The following is a 26418-nucleotide window of genomic DNA, read 5'->3' on the forward strand; positions in this document are numbered from 1 at the left end:
TAGATTGTCTCTGTATAATGTAGGCCTGTGATGTAACGCGCACTGATAACATACATTGGGATGTGTAGTGCTATAAAAGATTAAATAAAAAATAAATTAGTGTTACTTAAACCTTTATATGTGTAATTATTCATTCAGATACATCTGACATTCTTCCAGTGCATGCATATCTCTTATATACAGAGGTTGAACAAGTCACAAATCTGTCTGCAAATCATAGTTTCTCTTAAGTACTTGTGAAGCAATAACAATCTTTGAGCCTTTGTTACCTTCATTACACTGTCTTCTAGGTGTTTTACTTCAGATAGCTCCTAGCCAGAATGGTACTATGATGACCCTTTGAATCAGACCTTTGTTTTAGGCCCAGCTGAAAATAAGAAAGTCCATTTACCGTCTGCAGGTTTCTGCTCTGAAAAGAAAGCAGACAATGTGTCCCGGTGTCTGCAAATTACACCACGACAAATTTGGGATATTCCACTGGGGCCATCCAGATACAGGATCTGGCTCAATAATAGCTGCCATATGTGGGATACGGATGGGTTACCCTCATTTCCGGCACCGAATGCCATACTTCATTTCTATATTTTCTGCTAGCATAGAACGTTGAAGCCTGTAGTAGAATGTTAAGCATGAGATTGCGGATTAAGTAACAGCTGCTTGTGTAGGGGTTTTCCCTTTTACTATACATGCTTGGAAATGTCATTAAAGAAGAACACTCATTCTAAACTGTCTTCTATGACTAAGAAAGGACTTCGCAACTCTAACCCTAGGGCCTTTTATTCCATGTGATTAAGTGTTGTTTGTTATGGGCTGCATTTAATGAGATGGTAGTGGGTGTGTTTGTTTTGATGAATGTGTGTGTGTGTGTGTGTTAGATCCTCAGGATAAGATCGTACTTGGGAATAGCATGAAACGTATGCATGGGTGTGCTGTAATATATGGCATGAGTGCCACAATACCACTTCTCCACTCAGCCACACTCAAGCTACTGAGTGAACTTCCAATAGGAACTTCCTCCCTTTCCCCTAGGACTCAGGTGTGCCTCTTTTGCAGCCCTGAACAGGAATAGTAACAATCTGACCGATCTTCCTATGAATTACGGTTCCAAAATTACTGCCGGTAAAAAGATGTTATGCATCTCTGACACTGGCCAGTGGGGCTCATGGACCACTGGATGCCATCAACACTGATCCTACAAAGAGGCCCCTGGAGACTCTGGACAACCTTAGGTGTCAACTACCAGGTGCTCTCCAGGCTCAAAGAACCTCTATCCAATCTGACTCAGGTTGCTGAACCAAAGTAACAAATAACAGGTTCTTTGTAGACCTGCTGGTACCCCTCTCATATATGTGAACTTAGAACCACTGACGTACCAAACAGGCTCTGCTTTAACAAAAAAAGAAGAGGTACCAGTCGTTGTTCAGCCATTTGTTCTCTTATGATTTTGGCTCACTTCTATAGCTTATATTGAACTTCCTGAGAAGCCTAGTTAATTCTATGTTTGCTGTCATGGAGTCCAGCCAGGCACTTCAAATACCAAATGTATAGAAAAGTTTTCAAAGCCCCTCCAGTATTTCCAAGTAAGGAACCAATTTCTAAATTGTAGTACCAGGGTCAGTAATTCACCCAAATAATCCTTCTGGTCACCACCAAATGAATACTTGAATTAAAAGAGGCTTGCTCTTAATTGCTTGCTTACTTTCAGCCTCATATTTTGACTTCAGAAGGTTTTAAGAGTATCATCTTTATTTTGTTCTTCTATACTGTTAGTACTTTACTTTGCTGATTCTAAAATATTATTCCTGGATGAAAGAGATAACACTAATGAGATGTAGATATTTTTTGTGTGTGACCACTGTGTCAAACTGGACTTAGGCCCAAACCTAACCCACTCCCTTGAGTCAGCCTTCACTGCTTTCTTGATCAGCCATTCAGGACAGACGTATACAAAGGGATTTTTGGCTATAACTTTTCAGCATAATGATAGTGAAGGTGCTGAGAAACTGGCAAACTAAATCCCTACCATGGAGATTGCCCAAAAACCACTAATGACCCCTGAGCCTTGAGAAAAGGTCTGTTCCACTTATCCCTAAAGAATAATTTCCAAGGCTTCCACCAACTAGCCCCTATTGCTCCATTGAATTCAATGTGTCTTTTACGTTCACTCTTCAATAGCCACCATTTACCAGTGATATCACAATAGCACTGTCCCCGTACCCTACTTACCAAAGCCATCTTGCCAGCCAACAGCAGTTGAGTCTCATTATGAAGAGCTTTCACATTATTCACCATTTCTAACACCAGACTGCAGTTCATATCCTTTGATGAAAGAAAGTGAACGTCAAATCATGGAGAAAAAGGAACTAACCAATAAAAATAAGTGAACACAAACATTTTACAAATGGATGCACTGGAGAACGGTTCATAACAACTGAGCAGTCAACTTTAAAGTCAGATTAAGAGAAGTAAAGACCTGCAAGAAGGGTTGAGGACAAAAAGACAAAGAAGTAAAAACACAAAGCCAGGAGTCACGAAGAAAATAGCAGTTATTGAAATTGCTTACTTCTATGCTCTTTGATTTAGCATAGACCTTGTCCATGGACTTTGAGCTGGCATTGACTGCATGAGCAAGCTCCTGCTCCATGTCTTGATGAGATTTGGCAATATCCCGAATGCTAGTCAGAGAAACAAAGGAGAATGAGACAAGGACCCTGAAAAAATCCCTTTCAGCTTTAAGTGAATGTGTAATATACATGTGATTATTTTTCAACATTGATGAGCAACATAAACAATGATATTACAGATCCTTTACTAGTAATAACATCACGTTTGAGGAAATGGGGTGTAGTATATGGGGTAGTTGTGTGACGTCAACATGTAATACACTTACCAACCCTATATTTAAGCAATATCAAAGCTGCACCACATTACCAAACAGTCAAATCATTTTATAAATATGTCCAATCCGTATTGAAAAATATAATGTTGCTTCTTCATTGATTTTTTCTTAAGAGGCCACAGCCAACGCGTTACGTTCTGTAAACAGAACTTCTTCAGGGCAACTGCAATGTCCACAGTAACATTAGTTAATTGATGCATGAGGTGGTGATCTCACTTCAAATATTTCTTAGGCGATGGTACTCATATATCTCTTCTGTACGGATAAAGGTTGCTTTTAAATCAATCGTAGCGTATTGCGCTTTTGTTATAATCACGCTGCAGACATGTCGGAGAACGGGTTTGATGTTATGATATGATAGTCAATCAAAGAATTCCCAATATGTGCATTGGAAACAGCATACACCGTACCTTAAATTGTGGCCAGTACGCCAGACGTGTTTGTTCGGCGTTCCTATTCCCGCCCGTAGTTCGAAAAAAAAATGTATAAATTGGACATATTTTAAAAATGATTTGACTGTTTGGTAATGTGGTGCAGCTTTGATCTTGCTTCAATATATGATTGACCCTGAGGTACAGGGTGGTGCCTTTGGACAGAGGGCACTGTTGAAGCTTGCACACATAATTGCTTGGTATTATATAAAACATTGGTATATCTTCTCAAGTCGGTGCCTTTTGCAGGTGAATTGGTCCACTGTCCAGTTTTAGGTGTTTACATTTACCAACTCCTTTAGGACCAGTAGGATTAGTCTGTTAAGCAGTTGACCGCGGCACAAATTCCGCTGCGGTGTGGTGAATTAATGAGCGAGCGTGTTTTGGACGGCCCCCGGCCGGCCTCCGCACACGCCCACTGTGACGTCGATCTAAACCCTCAGCTCAACCCGGAGTAGCTGTGGAACTGAGCAGCAAGGAACTAGTGTAAAGCATTTAAACAGTACAAAAACAATTGAAGAGGAAATCAACACAACAATCAAGAAATCTAACACCAAGTTCTAAAAATAGACTACATTTTTATAAGAATTTTGACATCAGAATGAAAACGATCTACTGAGGGTTCCGGAGATATTGATTTTACAAGCAATAATAATCAAAGAAATTTCACGCAACAACGAACAAGCCTTGGTAAACTCAACAAATTTAACACATGGAAACGTGTTCAAGGAAGGCTTGGGTAAGTGTCATTGCAGTTGGTTAGGAGTGGGGCGACCAGCTCCAGCAGGAAGCTAGTCAGGGGGTCCAGAAAGGTTCTCAAGAACAGTTACAGTCACAGAAGAAGCAGACCACCAGCAATTCCAGACACTTTATCTGCGTTGCAATGGACTCCTATGGAGTGGTCCTGATCCAAGGGATGAAGGATGCTGAAGTTGTTTTAAGGATGCTTTGGATACAACACGATCAACGGGAGTCTTCCTGCGGGTATTTCTTTGTCCACAAAGATGGTGAGAGGGTCGATGTCCCACAGAGTCCTCTCTGCTCTGTCCGAAGTCTAGCTGCCATTGGACTATTAGTCACCTGTTGTCGCGGTCACAGGCCAATTCTTCCTGGGTCGATAACTCCCCTTCTGAGGGTTGCAACTGTTCAACAGCACTGCTGTGTTCAGGGATCTTGGGTACAACTCTGTGCGCCGGGTCTTGGTCCTTGGTGCTGCACAGCGGTGGTGGTAACAACTTGAAGGCTTTGGGCTACCAACCTGGCTCAGAAGGCTTCTTCAGCTGTTGTGTCACGGTGCTGCAAATAGGAGGCTAGTCGGCTGGCCCTAGGAGTCTCTTGACTTGACTTTGGAGATAGCTTTCCCTTGAGCAGTCCCTCTCTTTGCTAGCTACCTGGTGCAGCAGGTGCAATATTCAACGGTGCAGCCTCTTTTAGTTGGCCCCACGGTGCAGCATGGCAGTCCTTCGCCGGTCCTTCTCCCAAGTTGGACTAGATCTGAGGTTTGGGTGCCAGGAGTGCCCCTCTTCTGCTCGGAAGATGCCCTCAAAGCAGGATTCGGCTGGTAGCCAATGGGCTACCAGGTTCCCTCCCACCTGGTGACAACTTCTTGTGGAATCTGGCATCTGGCTATTCCAGGATGCATCATTCTGCCCGCTCCCAAGATGGCGAGACCCTCTCTCGGTGTTCAGACCTCGCTAGCCCACCCCTGGGGTGTGGCTACCGCAGGGCTATAATTCCCTGGGAAACTGGGTTGGCAACTAGTTTCCCCTCTCTGCTCTCCGTGCAAGCCTGTCTGCCTAAACAATGGAGCAGCCCTCCTCCCTTGTGTGATACATCTGCTGTTCAAATGTGCCTTCCACTTTCAAGCCTGCATTTTAGGACTAACACCTAAAAGGCTTCCTGCAGAAGGGGTAACACCTCTTCCTGACAGTCGTTGGCATGTCTCTCCAGGAGGGCCGAAAGCTGTCTCTTGTAACAGATTCCATGTGTATCCAGCAAGGCACAAGAGTTTAAAAGGCAACACAGTGTCAGTTTCGCTAAAAATGCACAATGCATTAAATTACATTAACTTTGACTTGAGATAAAAGTCAGGCATAAAGTAATGAGTTGTTTGATACATTGGAGTGCCCACTTTGAAGGCAAAGTTCAGGAGTTAGCACAGCTGAGGGGTCAACGTGTAATCCAGTACTCGCCAATTGGGCTTTCAAGTCTTTCCACAGTAAAACTGTGTGTTTACTGTCAGGACATGTAAACTATAAGTCCTGCCTGTGTCATATGCTGCAACCTGCCTTAAGATTTGTTAGACCTGCCAGACGGGTGACTGACATAGATGCACAGGGAATGTAGCGGCTATGCCATTGCTTTCAATGGCAAAGTCGGGCTACCAGTACAGGACTAGTCTACCAGTATGCAGTGGCAGACTAGGGGAACTAGTTTTACTTGGGGGACCCCTTGGCAGGCACAACCAGTGCTCAAGCCTTGGGGTACCTCTTTAACTTACATGCCCTGGGTAGGAAGGTACCATATACTTAGGACTTACAGTTACAGCCAATTCGACACACCTTTTAGGGTCAGGGCAGCGGCACTGAGGTCTGGTTATAAGTCCTCAGTGCACTCTGAGTCGAAAAACCAGCAGCATCAGCCAAAAAATATGGGGGTGACCCTATAAAATAAGCATTTCTTTACACCAAGTCACTGATTGTCCATATAAAGTAAATTATCCACCTGAAAGGATGCAAAACTGTATGGGGTTGGAAAGGAAATGTTTGCGGGCACCCAACACTCTGGTGGCCTGCAACGGGCCCCCACAAGCAGAAACCGCATGCCTTTCCATGGCGGCAATGCCGCCATGGAAACGCACATCTCCGCCAACATCATAATATGGATGGTGGTGTCTTGCAGACACCGCCACCATATCATGCCCTTTTTCCGCCCGGTCGACGAGTCGACAGGCGGAAAAGCAGTCTTTCCGTCAGCCGCGGACCCCCAGCCATACTAATATGGTGGGGGGTCACTCAGGCAAGGATGGCGGGCGGATCGCCCCCGCCGGGCCTGCGGTGGCTACCGCCAGCCCGGCAGGGGCGATCCGCCCGCCAGCCTAATGGGCCCCTAGGTGTTTAATACCGATAGCATCCTGTTTTGTGCTGTACAAGTAGTAGTTTTTTTAACATACAAGAACTTGATGTGGATGTGCACCAACACTTCACCACTGCTACCACTGCAATAGTTTGTACCACTACACTTGATTAGAAATAGTGAAAAAGGAAAAGGGACCTCAAAGTTGATTCATCTGCTAAAAAAGCTTAACCTAGGATGGTGAATATCTAACGGTTTTGGATAAGCATGCAAAGAGTAACACTACCCACAGGCCAACATTCATCCTCTTCAACTAGCAGACATGAAACTAGAGAAAAACTTGTAATGGACCTCAATCCCCTCTATCTCATAATAGGCACACAGAAATAAAGAGGTCCAGACTAGAGTCCACAATCAAAAGGCAAATTGAGAGTGATAGGCCCCAAGGATCCTTAATATGGACCACCCATGCAAAATATGAAGTCAATGGAGAGGGAGTGTGGGAAGTGTAGTAACTTTTAAATCAATGCTGCTGGCTGGTGACCCCTATTGACATGCCAGGTGCATGTGACATTTTTGAAAACACCAACATGGGATAGACAATATTGATAGATAAAGAGCTGGTTTAGCACTGCGTGTCAGAAGGCCAAGTAGCCTCTATTAAACAAACGTCAGGAATTTCCTCTCATTCCACCAGAACAGCACAATTGTCAAAGCCAAATTTAAAGCCCTAGGACTAGAGACGCACGAAGAGCTGAGTAAAGAAGCCCGCAAACAGAAAATGGTGGCAACTATAAATTATAGTAGAGTTTTCTGAAGGTTGAGTTCAACAGGAGACTGTATCCCCTTGCATCACAACACTTAAAGGACGGAGGAGAGATGGAGAGAGACATAATTGGATCTTTTACATTTGCTATTCTTAGTTATCAGTGCTCATTAATGTGGTTTACTTTAACTGATTTGTTGTTAAAATCCTTATTTTGCTTATTCAACAGTAAATGTTTTTCAGTTTACATTTTTTTAAATTTATCCTCAAATACATAGTGCCAGATCCTTGTCATTCTTATCTCTGCAACATGAGGTATGGTTTAATTAATCTAGCATAGCTACTTTAAAATGTTAAGTTTCATGTGTCTAGGAACATTTTTGCTGATTTTCAAATCAATTTGCTTATGCTATTACTTAATATAAACTCTCTATTTTCATTCAATACATTGGCTTGCCTATTCGCCATCCTTAGTGTCCTCCACCTGAAGATTGTTTTGCCATATGCCAAAATGTACTGCTCTGGCACACTGAACATTAGTCTCTTTTTTTGTAATAATTGGCTCCATGATTCTTAATTTCAGTTTTTTTCTTTTTCATGCATTGCACAGAATCTTTCACTAGGGTGATTTACAAGCTTGATCAAATAGATAAAATATCACATAATCTTGTTTTACCGATCTTGTGGTTATCGGACAATCAGGGCTCTAATACTATTTTAATACATTTTTATAATAACGTCTTCAATAGCACAAGGCATAAAGCCGTGAATGAATTAGGGGTTGCCCCTGACGATTTAATCACAGGGGACAATATTGATTTTAATTTTATTTGGGTGGGGGATTTTAATATACCCACTTGTATTTTTTCGACCTTGGGGGTTTGTGGGGTTAAGAATCATTTTGAGGAAGATGATTTGCACTTCCCGCATAATCTATACGGGGATTCCCTGAATAAACTATTGGCAACCCTTGATATGGAAATTTTAGAAAACGCTAAGAGTGAACAGGGTGATACAATCCCCACATTCACGGGAAGGAATGCAAACACAGTGATTGATCACATTTGCGTGTCATCTAATATTACTTCACTGTGCAAGCCACCTAAGGTCAGAGATTATATGTTAAGTGACCATAATTGTATCATCACTGTTATCACTTTGTGGAAGGTTAGAGTTCTCCCTTCTGATCGTTCTGTGATGAATATCGAAGCCCACAGACCCAATGGTGCAAGAATTAGATGGAAAGGAGAAAAAGCTGAAGGAGTTATTAAGTCCATAGTTAAGGACTGTCGAGAAGAAATTCTCGCTATCCTTGAGAGCGATCGTAAGGCTGATGACATTGTGAAGGATTTTATATCTATTAATAAAGTCATCGAAAATAAATTTACTAAAACTGTCCCCGGGAAATAGCTCCCAGAAAAGGTTGGTTCGATCATGCCTGTACCGCAAAGCTATCAGAGCTTAAGCAGGGCTTGGCCATCAGGCCAAGAGATATGAAGGTTGTTAACCAACTCAGGCAGAATTACAAGATAGCGGTTAAACGGGGCAAGATGGAGTTACAGCAAGAGGCCTGGGACAAATTGACACAGGCAGCTGAGACATCTAACTGTGCTCTATTTTGGGCAACAGTTAACTGCCCTTTTCTTAAAGATGATATGGTCCCAGAACTTACCTCCAATGTCAACAAGGCTACATGGGTAACTAATTTTTCCACCATTTTTAACACTAATATACCGCCAGATGATAGTAGTGGACCTTGGTCCTCTATCCCGTTGGATGGTTCCACCGCAGAGGTTATATTGAGTATTAATGCTAGCAAAGGGGGCAAGGCACACGGACCGGATGGGGTCCCTATTGATGTTTATAAAGATGTGCCTGAGATGTGAGGACCTCTGCTAGCTAAAGTATTTAATGCTGCTGTAAGCGATGGGGTGCCACCAACCTGGGAGGGATCTATTATAATTCCAATTTACAAAAAAGGTGACAGAGGGGATGTGAAGAACTACCGCCCTATCTCCCTACTAGATTCCTCGGTTAAAATTATGAGTAGGGTTCTATTGGTAAGGCTGGAACAATGGGCAGAAGATAATGGGATTTTGGCTAGTACCCAATATGGTTTTAGGAAGGGGCGTGGAACCGTGGACCAGTGTTTAAATTTAAATCTCCTTATAGGGATGTACACGCAGGCTAAAACAGGTTCTCTTTATCTCTGCTTTGCAGACTTAAGTAGTGCCTTCGATATGGTTGATCATTCGATTCTTTGGGCCAAATTGTTAGAAATGGGCGCACCAGAAGGAATTGTCTTTTTTCTTGCCCAATTATATACCAGTCTCAGAACTAGTATACGATATGGTACTAATGGGGAGTGTACGACGAAGTTTAGGCTTCGGACGTGGGATTAGACAAGGATGTGTTCCTGCCCCACTTCTTTTTATACTTTTCATTAATGAGGTAGATGTTGTTTTAAAGGGGGTGAGCGCTGATGTTCCTAAGATTAATGGCCTTGACGTACCGGTACTGTTATATGCAGATGATGCCGTGTTACTGGCAAGGACCCCATTAGGGCTTCAACGTTTGATGGATAGCTTCTCTATTTTCATTGAGAATAGGAAACTACTCATCAACAAAACTAAAACTTTTATCATGACTTGTGGGGCAGGGTCTAGGAGACCTCAATCCTATTTTTTTAGACGGGCACAAGGTCCAACAAGTAGATAAATTCTGCTATTTGGGAATCATATTTGCAAAGGACAGTAGATGGTCCCATGAAACCACTAATGTGCGGACAAAAATGGCAAAAAGTGCCCATGGAGTTTTTAAATTTGCGGCTAAATTAGGGAAAAGACGTATATGGGACATGCTACAAATTTATCAAGCACGTAGCGTGTCCACTGCTCTTTATGGAGCAGGGGTTTGGGGATATACACCGAACAGTACTTTGCAAGTGGAGGAAAATCTTTTCCTCAAAAGGCTCCTGTGCTTGCCTAAATCAGCCCCTAATGAATTAATCCATAGAGAGCTAGGGATCCATCATTTGTCCGATTTGATCTTCTTAAGGCCACTCATGCTGTGGCGATCTGTATGGTTGAAGGAAGAGACCTCCTTAAATAGAGCAGTTGTAACTGATTGTCTCTCCCTTGATAACTATCTCAATATCCCGTGGCTAAAATATGTTGTCTCCAGTTTCCAAGATATCTATGGTATAGATATTATTGTGGCTTGCTATGCTGCTTCAGTTTTGTCAAAACCTGAGATGAAGAATATATTTATGACCTACTGGGGGGAGAAACGGAAGGAAAGCACTGGTCAACTAGTTACTCGTATATTTTATAACAAATTTGTGGATGGAGATGGCTATCAAATCTATCTCAGTAATGTAACTAGAGCATCTCATCGGTTTGTACTGACCAGATTAAGGTTGGGTATTGTACATAATCTGGTAGCATTCCCCTCCTCTAAATCACATCCTGTTGGTCCCTGCGCCTGCGATGGCACCTCAGCACAAAGCACTTTACATCTACTTTTGATATGTAAACTGTACCATCATTTACGAATTCATTTTTTAAAACCAATTTTTGTAAAATATGGTGTACGTACCGTGCACGATTCAATGAAACTGCTTTTTAATATGTATGAAGTAGATATTTGTTTTTTTACTGCTACCTACCTTCTTAAATGTATCCAAGTAAGGAAAAGTATGATGTTTTAATTATCCGGATGGCTTAGTTGTATTATTGTACCCTGTAATTATTCTATATGGTGACGTTATGTAGTTTATATGTGCTTTTAGGTCATTTTTTGCAATGTATCGAATAAAGCTTTATGACTGACTGACTCCATCACTTGTAAATGTCAACACTTTGTTTTATTGTTGTGCTTGCTTTTTATAGTTATAAATTCCACATGGTTTAGTTGATAAATATGGGGTCTCAAAGTAAGTATTTATTTTTTAGACTACCTTCATTACTAAAGGGTCAGATTAGTTACCCCATTGTCTAATTGCTTACATTTTTTGCAGACATAATGATTACCTCCTTGAAACCAAAAAGAAACTACTGCAATGGATTCACCAGTTAAAATATTTTAAAATATCTGATACATTTGACATCCTTGGTGTGGCATTCCACAAACACTTTTCCCTTCACTCCTTTGTCTTGTTGAACTACCTTTTGTTGGTATTAGGACTCTGTGCACCTTACCCCAGTTAACCAGTGCTAAAGCGCTTGTGCCCGCTCCTTAAAGACTGGTAAAATTGTCCCACATCTAATTGGTACATTTAAAGTACTATCTGTACCCAGGGTCTGCAGATGAAATGCTACTATTGGACAGCAGCATTCATTGCGTCACCCTCTAAAGTAGACTCTTAAAAATCTGTCTCAGGCCTGAAACTGCACCCTGTAATGCATTTTCTAACTGCCATTTCGACCTGGCAAAATACACCTTATGCCAGGCCTAAAACTTATTTTTAATACTTACTCTAAGGTAGGCCCTCAAGGCTCACAGAGCAGGGTGCATGGTATTTAAAAAGTAGGACATGTATGTTTACATTTTACATATAGTGACACTAATATACTCCTAAAGTTGTTTTACACAGTTGTAAGGTCTAGCTCTATTACAGTCTAAAACTAGGTCACCATATTATCTTTAAGAAGTGCTAACTTCAGATTGGGAGCAGAAAGAGAAACTATGTTTGACCTCAAATGAATTGTAATTTGAATTCCTCTTTAGTGGTGAAGTTGGATTTTAAGTTACAATTTAAAAAAATCCCCTTTTAGAAAGTTGGCATTTTTCTTGCTAAAACCAACTGTGCTTTCAGCAATTGTCCTTGGTCACATGACTGTGAATGGTTCTGCTGTTGTTGATTGTGTATTGCATCCAGTCAGCGAGACAAAGGAAGCCTAGGTGTGAAGGGGAGAGGGTCTTCTGACAATGGCTGGGGAGCAACTGTAAACTGCCTGGATTACATTTCAAAGGGCCGCACCTGCGACACACACAAAGGAACCCGACACCAGGATTTCCCTTGCTTTTGTCACCCTAGACAGGTTGCAGCCAGGACCAGGGAAAAAACTGACCAGAACCAGTTCAGGGAGTAATTAATGAAATGTCCCCACACTAAGGCTGGCACCAGGTATAAAAATGGGACCTTCAGAACCACCCTTTAGAACATTCCTGGATCTGTGGAATATTCAGAAGGAGGACTGCTGGAAGTACTTCCCTGCTGTCTTAAGGAAGATTATACAAGGAGATGATGGACAGAGCGCTGAAACTTTTCAGACACTTACCCCCAGTCACATATCTGAGTTGAATCCATCATCGTTCTTTAGCTCACTTCGCCACCCCAGTTCAGACACAGCTAAATGCAAATCAGTCTTGACCCTGTGCCTCATGGGAACAGTCCAGCCCGAACTGCCAAGCCATGTATTCCCTGGACCAGAAACAAGCATTCTGGGACCGGTTTTGGGTTAGCAGCCCTCATCATCCAGGCTAGCGTGATCCAGTGGCAAAGTGAGCAAGGGACCCACGTCTAGGCATACCCTTCTAACTTAGGGCGAACAAGGCAAACACAAGAAGATTATGGACAGAGCGCTGAAACTTTTCAGACACTCTCCCCCAGTCACAGATCTGTGTTGAATCCATCATCGTTCTTTAGCTCACTTCGCCACCCCAGTTCAGACACAGCTATATATATTAAGGAAGATTATACCAGGTTGACCTAATCCAAGGCTATCCAGAGTGACCCCAAGGTTCTGTTAGCTGACCTCCCTTTGTGAGGTACAGGGACACAACAAGCATCTAGAGGTGAGGCCTGCCTGCAACTGCCCAGCACCAACTGGACCTCCTGAGCCTTGCTTCTGGCTTCTGCTGGAGTGAGTTCTAATCCCTAAGAGGTGGCCCCCAGATACTGGATCCTTGGTTGGCATCAGTGAACTCCTCATCAAGAAAAGTTGAAGATCCTGAAGTTTAGGATCCTTGCTCCAAGAATTGACCACCCGCGACGACCACCGATGCAAAGCTCCAGTGGGATCTGCTCTTCAAGCCAACAGCGATTGTCTGTAATGACCAGCATCACAAGACCTTCACTTCGCACTGACAGCAACTAAACGGACGACCGGCTCTTCGTTCCATAGCAACGACTGTCAGCAATGCCCAACTTGTTCCTTGTGCTGAAAGCCTCTTCCTCGTGAACGGAAATCTTGCACCAAATTCGAGACGGTAACTCTTCAACAGGACCTACCTGGTTCCTGTATCGGACCTGCATTCCATCGTGGATGGCCTGAACCTGTGACTTTCCCCATGTCTAGCATGACCAGATAACTGTGAGAGGCACTTTGAGCTTCTTACTGCTATTTCTATCAAAAGGTATATATATATATTCACTAAAAAAAACATAGGTTTCAGGGGCGTTATAGTTAGCTGGACATTTCCCTCGTACAAAACCCTAGAAATTCCCCCGTTATAGTTAGTTCAGCTATAATTATTCATTTAATTAATATATTTTATTTATGCAATCAGTTATTAAACATTTGACTCGATGAGTTAATGTGCAGTAAGTTTAATTGTTTTGGTTTTAGGTAATAATAATTATTTTAGGTAATTTCATATTATTTTATGTTAAAAAAATAAATAAATATATATATATATATATATTCACTGAAAAAACCATAGGTTTCAGGGGCGTTATAGTTAGCTGGACATTTCCCTCGTACAAAACCCTAGAAATTCCCCCGTTATAGTTAGTTCAGCTAACTATAACTCGCGCCCCCGCAATGCACTGCTGATGACGTCACATATTACAACACTCATGACATGGTCAGTGACATCACTGAGGACTTCATCCAGTGAGTCTGTGTTTCTGTAAAGTTTAAATATGTTTAATATATATAGGGAAAGGCCTATGGAAGAATGAGTGGGTGTATAAGTGTGTGAATGGATGATTTTGTAGGTGCGTGACTGACTCTATAAGTGAGTCATTAAACGTATCTTACTGCAGACTAGTGACTAAACTGTGTGAATGTCTGTATCTGTCTGTTTGTTGGTGTATAAGTGGCTGCATGGTTTTGTGAATAGCTATATGAGTGTCTATATGGGTTATTGATTGGTTGTCTGAGTATCTGTATGGGTGCCTGAGTGTTTGTGTGGGTGGGGTGTGTGCGACTCTGTGCATAGATGTGTGAGTGGGTGATTCTATGGGTGCATGGTTTTAAGAGTGCATCTGTAATGGATTGTATGGTTGGGTGAGTGTATGTATGGGTGTGTTAGTGATTGAATGTATATCTCAGTGGTACATGTGTGAGTAACTACATATGTGAAAGGCAGTATATATGTGTGTAAGAGTATATAACTGGCTATATCTGAGAGTGTGTGATTGTGAGAGTGGCTGTATGGATGAGTGTGTGCTTGTATCAGTAATTATATAAGAGCGTAAGAATGTGGTACTATTTTTATGAGTAAGTGAACTTGTGTGTGTATAATTGTATAGGTGAGTAAATGGGAGTGTGATTAATTATTTGCATGACTGACTAGGTGTGTGCGTACCTCTATGGATGATTAGCGGTGTGTGAGTCTCTATTATAAATGCATATGATAGTCCTGTACTAAGTGACTGTAAGTATGAGTGACTGGACAGGTGAGTGAGTGGATGTGTGTGTAGACCTAAGAGTCAATGAGTGGGTATGTAGTTATTGGTATAGGAGTATCTATGGTTTTGAGAATGGCCATCTGAAATTTTGAGTCAGTGTATCAAAGGTTATATTAGGGTGTGAGAAGATGCACTAATTTGTCACATGGATGACGTCATCAGTGATGTCATCAGTGATGTCATTTGAGATGTCATCAGTGATGTCATCAGTGATGTCACTGACCATGTCATGAGTGATGTAATATGTGACGTCATCAGCAGTGCATTGCGGGGGCGCGAGTTATAGTTAGCTTAACTAACTATAACGGGGGAATTTCTAGGGTTTTGTACGAGGGAAATGTCCAGCTAACTATAATGCCCCTGAAACCTATGTTTTTTTTAGTGAATTTCTAAGGTTTTTTAAATGCCAATTCCTAACTATAACGTGCATGAAATCTATGGTTTTTTTCAGTGAATTTCAAAGGTTTTTAAATGCCAATTCCTAACTATAACATGCATGATACCTATGGTTTTTTCAGTGAATTTCAAAGGTTTTTTAAATGCTAATTCCTATCTATAACTTATCTCTAAAGCTATGATGTTTAATGATTTTCATTGGATTTCTAAATTTTTCTATTTCAGTGTGTCAATTCCTTTAATTATGTTTTTTAAAAATATTTTTTGTCACCATTTTTTTACTTATTTTTTCAATTAATTCTTTTCAAAATGTAAAAATATTATTTGTTTTTATTGTTTTTTTTTTTAAATTGGAGAAAAAAAATTAAAATGTTTCCATATTTAAAAAAATATTTTTTAAACTATATTTTCAAAACTTTATTTATTTACTTTTTTCCCCATTTTTGGGGGGAAGCGCGCACTCTATGCGCACCATTCTCGATCCCTGCGCGAAAGCATCCACATACGGTATGGGTTGGGTACGGGTTTGGTGCGCGATTGCAATGCGACCGGTACGCGACTCCAAGCCTATACGCGACACGTACGATGCACGTTACGCAATGCTTACGCGTCTTACGCGATACATCATATGCGTGTATGACGCGGTGGGTGTGCGAATCCTGCGAAATATTTTAAATTTAAAATCTCCCAAAAATTTCAGTTTTTGCCCTTGGAGTCGCGCACCCAACGCGTTAGGAAGCACGCGCCTACGCGAGAGAAATCGTGCACCCAACGCGTTAGGATGCGCGACTCCTAATTTTATCGTAAAAAAAAAAATAACCCCTTTCACTCATTTTTATTATCCCCGGGAACCCCATCCCCCGGGGCTTATAAAAAAACGTTGGAGACCGTGGGGGGAGCCACAACGCCCCCACGGTCCCAGACGGCTCCCCGCGTCCTTCGGGAGCCGGCATTGCTTTTCCACATGGGAAGCTGCTGACATGCAGCTCCCCGTGTGGAAAAGCAATATCGTTATGGATTTTGAAAGAGAGAGCAGGTTTCCCTGCTCTCTCTTTCAAAATCCTAACGAAGTTTGCTATGGGATGGCGGGAGACTCCCGCCCTCTCATAGCAAACAACAGTGTCCTGGGGGTGGGCACCCCAGGACACTGTAGGAGCCGGCCCTGGGAGGTGGTGGTCCCCAGGGCCCTCGAGGGCTCCAGGAGGGGGGCCACGCAGCCCCCCTCCCCCATTAATTTATAAAGATTTTGCCCCCGGGATTTGGCCCACCCGGGGGCTAATTATTAATGAAGCGCGGATCCGCGCACCCTGCACGCATTTCGCCATTTATTTTTATTTTCAAAAAGGGAGCTCCAGGGGGTCCTTCTGGGACCCCCTAAGCAACACTAGAGGGTCAGAGTATTTCTACCTTGCCCCCTTTACAACTTTCACACTCTTATTTCCCTTACTTAATCAGCCTCGCTTCTACCGAAGCACAAAATGGCTGCCAACAGTTCCTGGTTTCGAATGTAGACAGACACTTGACAGCCAATTAGCATTCAGCGCGTGATCGGGAGGGTGCGCGCTCGGTTCACAGAGGGCGCGCTTAGGGTGCGCATAGGTTGCGCGGATCCTCCGAGGCCATAGATATATCTATCTCTTTTACTCTAATTTTCTCAGGAACTACTGAACGGATCTACACCATTTATGCAAAAGGCACGAGTCTGAACTGAGGACTACCTCTTTGCCAAATTTGGTGTAATTCCGTTCAGCAGTTCGGGCTGTAGCTGCGTCAACAGGTCCTATGGGAAATTGCATGGGGAAAACGCGTTTTGGGACCCCCCTTGTTTCTCAGCCCCTGCTTGACAAATCACCACGAAACTTTCAGGATAGGAGCGGACCGGAGCTGGCCAAAAGTTTGGAAAATTTTGCGAAGATTCATCAACCGTCGCCCGACTTATTGGGAATAGAATGTTGCGGATGTCCTATGGAAAATAGGTCCTAACTATAACTACCTACTGGCGACCGCCAGTAGGTAATATATATATATCGGATTCACTTACCTTATTATTCTTACCATGTGCGATAAAAGGCATGCGCTGTTAAAGCATCCCCATGGTAAAGGCTTGCGTGGAAAAGGCACGCGTGGTAAAGGCATGTGTTGTATGGTCATACAACCCGAGTAGTATTATGTGGGCTGTTCATGCAATGAGACTAGTCTCAGTTTCACTGGTAGATATTGACTGCATGGCACCAAAAAAATGCTTTGCTCTAATACTGTACAACAGCCAGATTTACAGTTACAGGCAAAAAGCCTTAAATGCATATTGAATCCTCAGTATTGCTCTCAGCAAAGGGAGTTTTATAGCAATGCATAAACTCAGCGAGTGATGCCATTTTTCCTTTCTATTTGTTTCAACAGCTATTGGAAAATTGCTAGCAGACTGAAAAGAGAATCTGGTCCTCAAACTAATTTGTTTCTTTGACATTGGTAGACTTTATAGTGTACTGTTCTTGTTTTTCTATTATGTGCTTCACTGCAAGACCGTTGTAACAAAGTGTAATTTTGATATGATTACAGAACTCTAACCGTTATTAGCAGGTAGTCTGCTACAAACACCTTTTAATACAGAGGTTGCCGTTACTAAGTTATTTGTAACTTCCAAACAATGCCATTTCTTTCCTGTTACCATAACACTGTTTTAGTCAAGGCTTTTTCTTGAGAAGTCAAAGTTGAATATGTTTTTAAATGGTCGAACAAGTGACCCAACGTCCACAAGAAGAGAGCTAGGCTGCATGCAAATAGAGACAGACTTACTTAAGAATCAGATCACCTGCCGCCTGTCCAAACTGGAAAATATGCGTAGACTCCTCTTCTGACACAATCTCGGGGTGCAGGGCATGCTGAGAGGAGGACGTGGAGGAAGGCTGTGGAAGGTCACACTTTTGTTTATCTTCCCAGGACTTCAACGTGTTCTCAAAGGCCTGGAGAAAAGAAGCCAAGAGGATGGTGGTAAAGCTGAATGGTGAAGCAGCACCACTCACTAGTACAAACTCACATACTTTTCATACCTTTCAATTGGCACATCTAACACAACAATTTTCAGCTGCCCACCACTGGTGGGAATGAGGAAAAAGTTTACAACTGATGTTTTTCCACTCTACAAAATCTACATCAATTCACTAAAATGCTGAAATATCACGTACCACTTGACCAGAGATCACATCACAGGACCGGAACCTTGTCCCAACTGTAGTCTCCAAATAGCCTATTCTTTATTGCTCAGAGGCTTGGGGATGTGCAAGGAATGGAACAATAATTTATTATCTGTTCCTACCATTGTCTTAATGACCTGTGTGACCAGGGGTTTAATGGACAGTAGCAGGAGCCCTAATGGGCAGGTGAGGGGTAGTAAATTCTACTTGGAATTGGCATCAATGCCAAAACCCAGGTCTCCTGCCATAGCGCACATGGAACCTTAATTCTACTGCACCTTTCTGGGCAAAATAGCTCTGCATACAATGTCGGTGGGAAGTGGTTTATTGGTTTATAGGTCCACGGGGGGCACAAGGGCTTTGGGCACCAATTGTGTGAAAAAGGGCATTAACATCGCAGATGTCTTGAGCTCTGATCAATTTTTGGATCCAAAACTGAATACCAAGTACACCCTTTAGCACTTGATCCTCTGGGTAGTAAAGCGGAGGAATCCACTGCTTATTCAAGGAGGTGATGCTGGGTTAAGGACCCAGAATCCAATACAGTGCTAATGGCATGCAGTAAACAGTGTCTTGTCATAAAATAAGAAAGTATTTTAGTTTACCACCCACATAATTCTATACATTCAATGTCAAAGATTTATATATCACACAGTTCGTTGAATGGAATCAGATATTTGTGCATACTAGTAGTTTTTGAACTCCCCATGCTGTACTACGATTTTTAACTCTGTCTCAATCAGACACACTCCCACAGTCTCTCTGGGGTCGTATGCAGAGCTAATCTGGTGCACTCTGGGACTTTTAGTCCAGTGCTGTCCCCTAGAAGTCAGAACCCAACTGTTACTTTGACCCACACTGGAAGTCTAGGCTACTTCTGTGCTTTTTTAGATCATGAGCCTTGAGTATCGGAGTTCTTATGGTTAACTTTCTTTGAACTACTTTTCTCACCCTCTTGTCCTGTGTTCATCTTGGAATGCTTATACAACAGCTGGTTCAGTTGAGCGCTTTATCAATCTAGTGCCCATGTGAACAGACTGTGCCCTTTGCCTTGTCAGTCTGAGTGGGAAACAGCCTTTCCAACGCTGCAATTACCATGCAATGCCTTTACCACGCATGCATTTACAATGAAATTGCACATATATTTCAGGTAAGCATATATCTATATGTATATATCTATCTATATCTATATGTATATAAATCTATCTATATATAATCCAAATACGTACCTATACTCGCCAGAGAGAACATTGATGTATTTAGCGACCTTGTGGCCCAAGACCTACTCAAACTCCTCAACAAACCAAAGAGAATACTAACATGACCAAACCTCAATGGGAGGCTGTGAACAGTTTACAGAGAGACCAAGAGCTAGTTATCAAACTCTTCGATAAAGGAGGTAACGTGGTCCTTATGACACGGACGATGTACATAAAAGAGGCTCACCGCCAGCTCGATGACAATACCTGCTACGGGAAAGTAGACAAGAAATATCTAATTGATTTAAAAAACCAATATCATGACAAGCTTGCAGTATGGCATGAACAAGGCCTACTAACATGGGACGAAAAACAATTCTTGAAAAATGATACCCCCACCACTCCTACACTATATCTGCTTCCAAAGATACACAAAAACAGCAGCAATCCACCTGGCAGGCCCACAGTGTCCTCCAAAAATAGCTTGCTGGAGAACACAAGCACATATGTTGACCACTTCCTATTCCTCTTTGTTAAAGATCTCACATCCTACTTACGGGACACGACTGATTTTCTTCACAAAATACAAGACATTACAATAGGGGACAGTGATTGGTTGGTTTGTTTAGATGTCGAAGCTCTCTATACAAGCATACGGCACGAAGATGGCTTAAAAGCATGTCAGTTTTTTCTTAGAAAACGTAAAGTGGAATTCCTAGAACATACACACGTTACTTGATATGATCTCAATGTGCCTGAAAGAAAATGTTTTTTTGTTTGAAAATGTATATTACAAATAACTACAAGGAACTTCTATGGGCACCTGCTTCGCCCCAAGCTACGCCAATCTCATGGTGGGCTGGTGGGAGAAGCAGGTGCTCTGGAATGACCAAACAGAACACTGGTGTTATAACGTTTCAAAGTCGTTGAGATATATTGATGACGTTTTCTTTGTTTGGAATGGATCAGAAAGTGACCTTAATCTATTCATTGAATTATGCCAATTTAAGATTTACCAGACATTACAGCCAAAGTTCTATTGAATTTCTAGACCTGGAATTGACTGTTGAAAATGGAAGAGTAAGTACCAATCTTTTTAGAAAAATGACAGCAGGGAATTCTATCCTACACTCTTCTAGTTCGCACCCACCCAGCTTCAGATGGGGAATCCCTTATAGTGAATTCTTAAGAGCCAAACGCAATTGCAGCACTGAGGCATCATACACACAAACCAAACAGGATATGAAAGCAAGATTCAAAAAGAGAGGTTACTCGAGAAAAGCACTACATCAAACAGAAAAAAGAGTAGAAACACAGTGCAGAGAAGAGATTCTAGAGAAGAGTAGAACCAGGAGAACACAAGAGGTTGAGACCAAGGAACCGACTAGGTTCATTACCAAGTACTGCAGTCAATCTAACCAAATACGCAGAATCTTAAAGAACAGATGGGACCTCCTGAGACAGGATCCCATTCTGCGAAATGAAATAAGTACATCCCCATCGATCACATACAGAAGAAGTGCGTCACTTAAAGATATACTGTTACACAGTCACCTCCAGCCCAGGGACAATAACTGGCTCAGAAAAATCAGAAGGCTTCAGCAAATGTGGTAAATGCAAAGCCTGCAAACACAGCAGTAATGTCACCGAAACAATCTTGGAAAGGACTAAAACCAAATGGAGGATACCAAATCTAATAAACTGCAATACTGAGTATGTAGTTTATGCCATCGTTTGTCCCTGTGGCCTCTGGTACATAGGGTCCACAACGTTTGCAGTAAAAAAAACTAATCTTAGAGCACTGACATGCGATCACCAACAATGATCATAGCTACAGCACAGCCAGACATTTTGCCAAGGAACATGGGGGTGACTGGACCAAAGCCAGCTTTTTTGGACTGGACACAGTCAACCCGAATCCCAGAAGAGGTAATCGAGAGTCAAATTTCATCCTTCTAGCAGGCACTAGGTTCCCAAATGGCCTTAATCAGGACGAGGAACTGTACAGCCACCTGTAAACTCTAATTCATACACTGTCAATCTTGCCTTGACTGAATACTCACTCCTTCCCTCTTTCCTCACACCTCACACCCTTGTTTGTTTTTAATAACACAATAGCAGAATTTTGAGAAGTGCAAATTATTGTGGAAAATGTCATGATTTTTCAAACTTTAAACATGCTAATCTTATAGCTCTGATGATTGTCACCTACTTCATTCTAATTGCGTGGATTTATCATTTTTTAGGAGAGAGCTTCTGCAAACCACCTGACCTCCACGATCGTGTTAACCATATGAGCACCAGAGTTACGGTCCGACAACCCTAATCTACTCCAAGTCACCTTTATTGTTTAAATACAGACAGGGTACTATACCTTCCCTCTATTGAGTTCATGCTTCCACGGTTCTAAACCGACGTGCTTCCTAATGTGACAGGATCAATATTAAATTGCTCTGTAACACATGGTTCGCTCTCTCCCAACTCAAACTCAGCACACAATGGGCACTAGACCCACAAGAGCATAATTCTCACTAGAATTTGATTACCTACATAAGCGCAGGGCACACCGGGCGCTAATTAATCCTTCAACACTTACCAGAACAATGATCAGAAACTACTGTAAAAATCATGTTTTCAATGCACAATTGCCAAATCAGTCTGCTATCTTGGTTTTATATGCACCCATACAGTTTGGCACCTATTTTGTTTGTAGTTTCAAAATGTGACGGAAACATTTATTTTCTTTATGTCTATTACCATGTGTAATTTCGACTGCACCTTTAAATACTGTGAAAACGGAGGCGAAGGTCATGTGACCAAGACCACGGACGTGGTCGAAACGCGTCGTCCTTGTCTGCGATTTGATTAAAACTTACCTGCAGATATATATATATATATATATATATATATATATATATATATATATATATATATATATATATATATATATATATTCACTAATAAAACCAACAGGGGCATTATAGACAGAAAATAGCATTAAAAAACCTTACAAATTCACTGGAAAAAACAAAGGTTGCATGGACTTTATAGTTAAGCTCTCATTTCACTCATACAACACCATAGAAATTCAGCAGTTATAGTTACCTGAGCTAACTATAACTTACGCCCCTGCAATGCACTGCTTGTGACCTCACATATTACATCACTCTTGACATGATTAGTGACATCACTGAGGACATCTCAAATAACATCACTGATGACACCTTCCAGTGACTGTAAAGATTTCTGAGACTTAAAGATATATACTACGCTACTGCATAAGTTAAATTACAATTTTTTCTGTACTATTAATAAGTGATACTATTTCTAACATATGTCACCTGAATGGCTGTGTGACTTTATATATCGGTGTGTGAGTGGGTGTCTGAGTGGCTGTATGTGTGTGTATGTGGCTGTATGGGTGAATAAGTGGGTGTGTGAGTAGCTGTATGGGTGAGTGAGTGACTGTGTGAGTGGCTGTATTAGTGAGTGAGTGGGTGGGTGAGTGGCTGTATTGGTGACTGAGTGGCTCTATGGGTGGGTGAGTGTGTGTATGAGTAGCTGTATGGGTGACTGAGTGGCTGTGTGAATGGCTCTATGGGTGAGTGACTGGGTGTGTAAATGGGTATATTGGTAAGCAAGTGGCTGTTTAAATGGGTATATGGGTAAATTAGTGGGTGTGTGAGTGGGTGTTTTGCAGAGTAAGTATCTGTGTGAGTGACTGCATAGGTCAGTAAACAGACGTCTGAGTGCTTGTACCAATGTGTGAATGAGTATGTAAGTGGTTTTGTGGATGACTGAATTGATGTGTGAGTGGGCGTATAAGAGAATAAGTAGCTCTTTTAGTAGCTGTATGGGTGTGTGAGTAGCTGTGTGAGTGGCTCTATGAGTGGGTGATTGGGTGTGTGTCAGTAATTTTTCGGGTCTGTGCGTCACATGATGTCACTGATGTAATTTGTGAGATCATAAGCAGTGCATTGCGGGTGTATAAGTTATAAATAGCTCAGGTAACAATAACTGCTGAATTTCACGGGTTTTGTACGAGTGAAACTTGAGCCTAACCATAATTTCCCTGTAACCTTTTGTTTTTTCAGTGAATTTCAAAGGTATTTTTATTCCATTTCCTAGCTATAACATCCCTTTACCTTTGATTTTCTGTGTGAATTTCAAAGCTTTTTTTTTAATTATTATTTACTAACTTTAACATGTCACCTTTGAGAGTGGGTGTGAGTGGCTGTATAGGTCGGTAAATTGAGTGTATTAGTGGTAGGCCTGGTGGTGAACTTCGCTCCGTTTGCGGAGTTTTCTGCACTCCGCGGAGCTCGCGGAGTGCAGAAAACTCTGCTTTGCGATGTGCAGCGGAGTTTTTCCCCCGCTCTCGAATGGTAAGTTCTACCCGAGCAGCAGGAATACCAACACAAACTGCAGTTCGCACTGCACTCCGCCACTCACGGATCTTTGCGGAGTTTTTTGTAACCTCGCAGAGTTCTGTGCAGCAAAACTCTGCAAACTATGCCTAGGCCTGGTATGCCTAGGCCTGGTTAGTGGCTGTATGGGTACGCAAATGTGTGTATGAGTGTCTGTATGGGTATGTGAGTGGGTGTGAGAGTATCTGTATGGGTGTATGCTTCTCTGTATGGGTACGTGAGTGGGCGTGAGTGTGTCTGAATGGGTATGTGAATGGGTGCGAGTGTCTGTATGGGTGTAACAGTATATGTATGGGTATGTGAGCGTGTGTGTGAGTGCCTGTATGGATATGTGAATGGGTATGACAGTGTCTGTATAGGTATGTGAGTGGGTGTGACAGTGCCTGTATGGGTGTAAGCATGGGTATAACACTATCTGTATGGGTATGTGAGTGCATGCGTGAGTCTATGAGTAGGTGAGTAGATGTGAGAGTGTCTGTATGGGTATAGGCATGGGCGTGAGCGTGTCCCTATGGGTATGTGAGTGGGTGTGAGTTTCTGTAAGTGTGGATATAACAGTGTATGGGTATGTATGTGTGAGTGTGTCTGTATGGTTATGTAATTGGGTATGAGAGTGTCTGTATGGGTAGAAGTGTGGGCGTGAGAGTAGCTGTATGGGTACGTGAATAGGTGTGACACTGTCTGTATAGGTATGTGAGTGGGTGCGAGAGTGTCTGTATGGGTGTAACAGTATATGGGTATGTAAGTGTATGTGTGTGTGTGTGTGTGTGTGAGAGAGAGAGAGAGTGTATGGGTATGCAAGTGGGTGTGAGAGTTACAGTACGGGGGTGAGAGTGCCTGTATGGTTGTGTGTGTATGTGTGTGAATGTTTGGGTATGTGAGTTTCTGTATGGGTATAAGCATGGGTATGACAGTGTCTATAGGGGTATGTGTGGGTGTGAGTATCTGTATGGGTACGTGAGTGAGAGTGAGTGTTTGAATGGGTGCAAGAGTGGGTGTGAGAGTGTCTGGGTATATGAGGGGGTGTGAGTGTATGGTGCTGTGTGTGCAAGAGTGTATGGGTATGTGAGTAGGTGGGAGAGTGTCTATAGGAGTGTAAGTGTGGGTGAGAGAGTGTATGGGTATGTGAGTAGGTATGAAAGTGTCTGTATGGGTGTGAGAGGGTCTGTATGAGTATATGATTGTCTGCACGGGTATGTGAGGAGTGAGAGTGTATGTATGGGTGTAGGTATGGGTGAGAGTATCTGTATGGGTATGTGAGTGTCAGTATGGGTTTGTGAGTGGGTGTGAGAGTGTCTGTGTAGGTGTGTCTGTAGGGGTATGTGAGTGACTGTGAGAGTATCTATATGTATATAAGTGTGAGTATAAGTGTCTTTATGGGCATGTGTGAGTGTCTGTATGGATATAAGTGTGGGTGTAACAGTGTCTGTATGGGTATGTGGGTGTTAGTGTCTGTATGGGTGAGTGGGTGTGTGAATATCTATATGGGTATGTGAGTGGGAATGCCTGTATGGGTATGTGAATGGGTGTGACAGTGCCTGTATAGGTATGTGAGTGGGTGTGAGGGTGGCTGTTTGGATATAAGTGCGGGTGTGAGAGTACCTGTATGAGTTTGTCAGTGGGTGTGCATTGTAGGTATGGGTGTAAGTGCGAGTATAACAGTGTCTCCATGGGTATGTGAATGTGTATATGTCTATATGGATATGGGAGTGGTTGTGAGAGTGTCTGTATGGGTGTAAGTGTGGGTGTGAGAGTATCTGTATGGGTATGTCAGTGGGTGTGAGTGTCTGTAAGGGTAAAGTGTAACAGTGTATGGGTATATAAGTGTATGTGTGTCGGTATGGTTATGTAATTGGATGTGAGAGTGTCTGTATGGGAATGAGAGTGTCTGTATGGGTATACGTGTGGGTGTAACAGTGTATGTATGGGTATGTGAACATGTGTGTGAGTGTCTGTATGGGTATGTGAGTGGGAGTATCTGTATGGGTGCGTGATTGTGTATGACAGTATCTGTATATGTATGTGAGTGTGTGTGAGAGTGTCTGGGTGTAAATGTGGGTGTGAGAGTACCTGTATGATTATATGAGTGGGTCTGACAGTGTCTGTATGGGTGTAAATGTGGGTATAACAGTGTCTGCATGGGTATGTGAGTGTCTGTATAGATATGTGAGTGGGTGTGAGAGTGTTTGTTTGGGTGCAAGTATGGGTGAAAGAGTATCTGTATGTGAGTGTGTCTGTATGGGTGTAAGTGTGGGTGAGAGAATGTCTGTATGAGTATGTGAGTGGGTGTTTACATGGGTATAAGTGTGGGTGTGAGAGTGTCTGTATGGGTATGTCAGAGGGAATGAGCATCTCTATGGGTTTAAGAGTGGGTATAAACGTATGTATATAT

The 26418-nt window shown here is 42.3% G+C and overlaps 1 protein-coding gene across 4 annotated transcripts in view; it reads right to left on the minus strand.

Moving 5' to 3' along the window:
- Nucleotides 1-26418, minus strand: part of DGKD (diacylglycerol kinase delta) — a 755036-nt gene that overhangs the window by 35886 nt on the left and 692732 nt on the right. For all 4 annotated transcript variants that reach the window (XM_085634674.1, XM_085634677.1, XM_085634676.1 and 1 more), the window contains 3 exons: nt 18003-18169; nt 2564-2675; nt 2227-2319 (listed from right to left, as the gene is read on the minus strand). In XM_085634674.1, coding sequence (XP_085490800.1) covers nt 2227-2319; nt 2564-2675; nt 18003-18169 — 372 coding nt within the window. The remainder of the gene's footprint in view (nt 1-2226; nt 2320-2563; nt 2676-18002; nt 18170-26418) is intronic.

The sequence above is a fragment of the Triturus cristatus genome, chromosome 11, assembly GCF_964204655.1.
Source record: "Triturus cristatus chromosome 11, aTriCri1.1, whole genome shotgun sequence".
Taxonomy (NCBI): domain Eukaryota; kingdom Metazoa; phylum Chordata; class Amphibia; order Caudata; family Salamandridae; genus Triturus; species Triturus cristatus.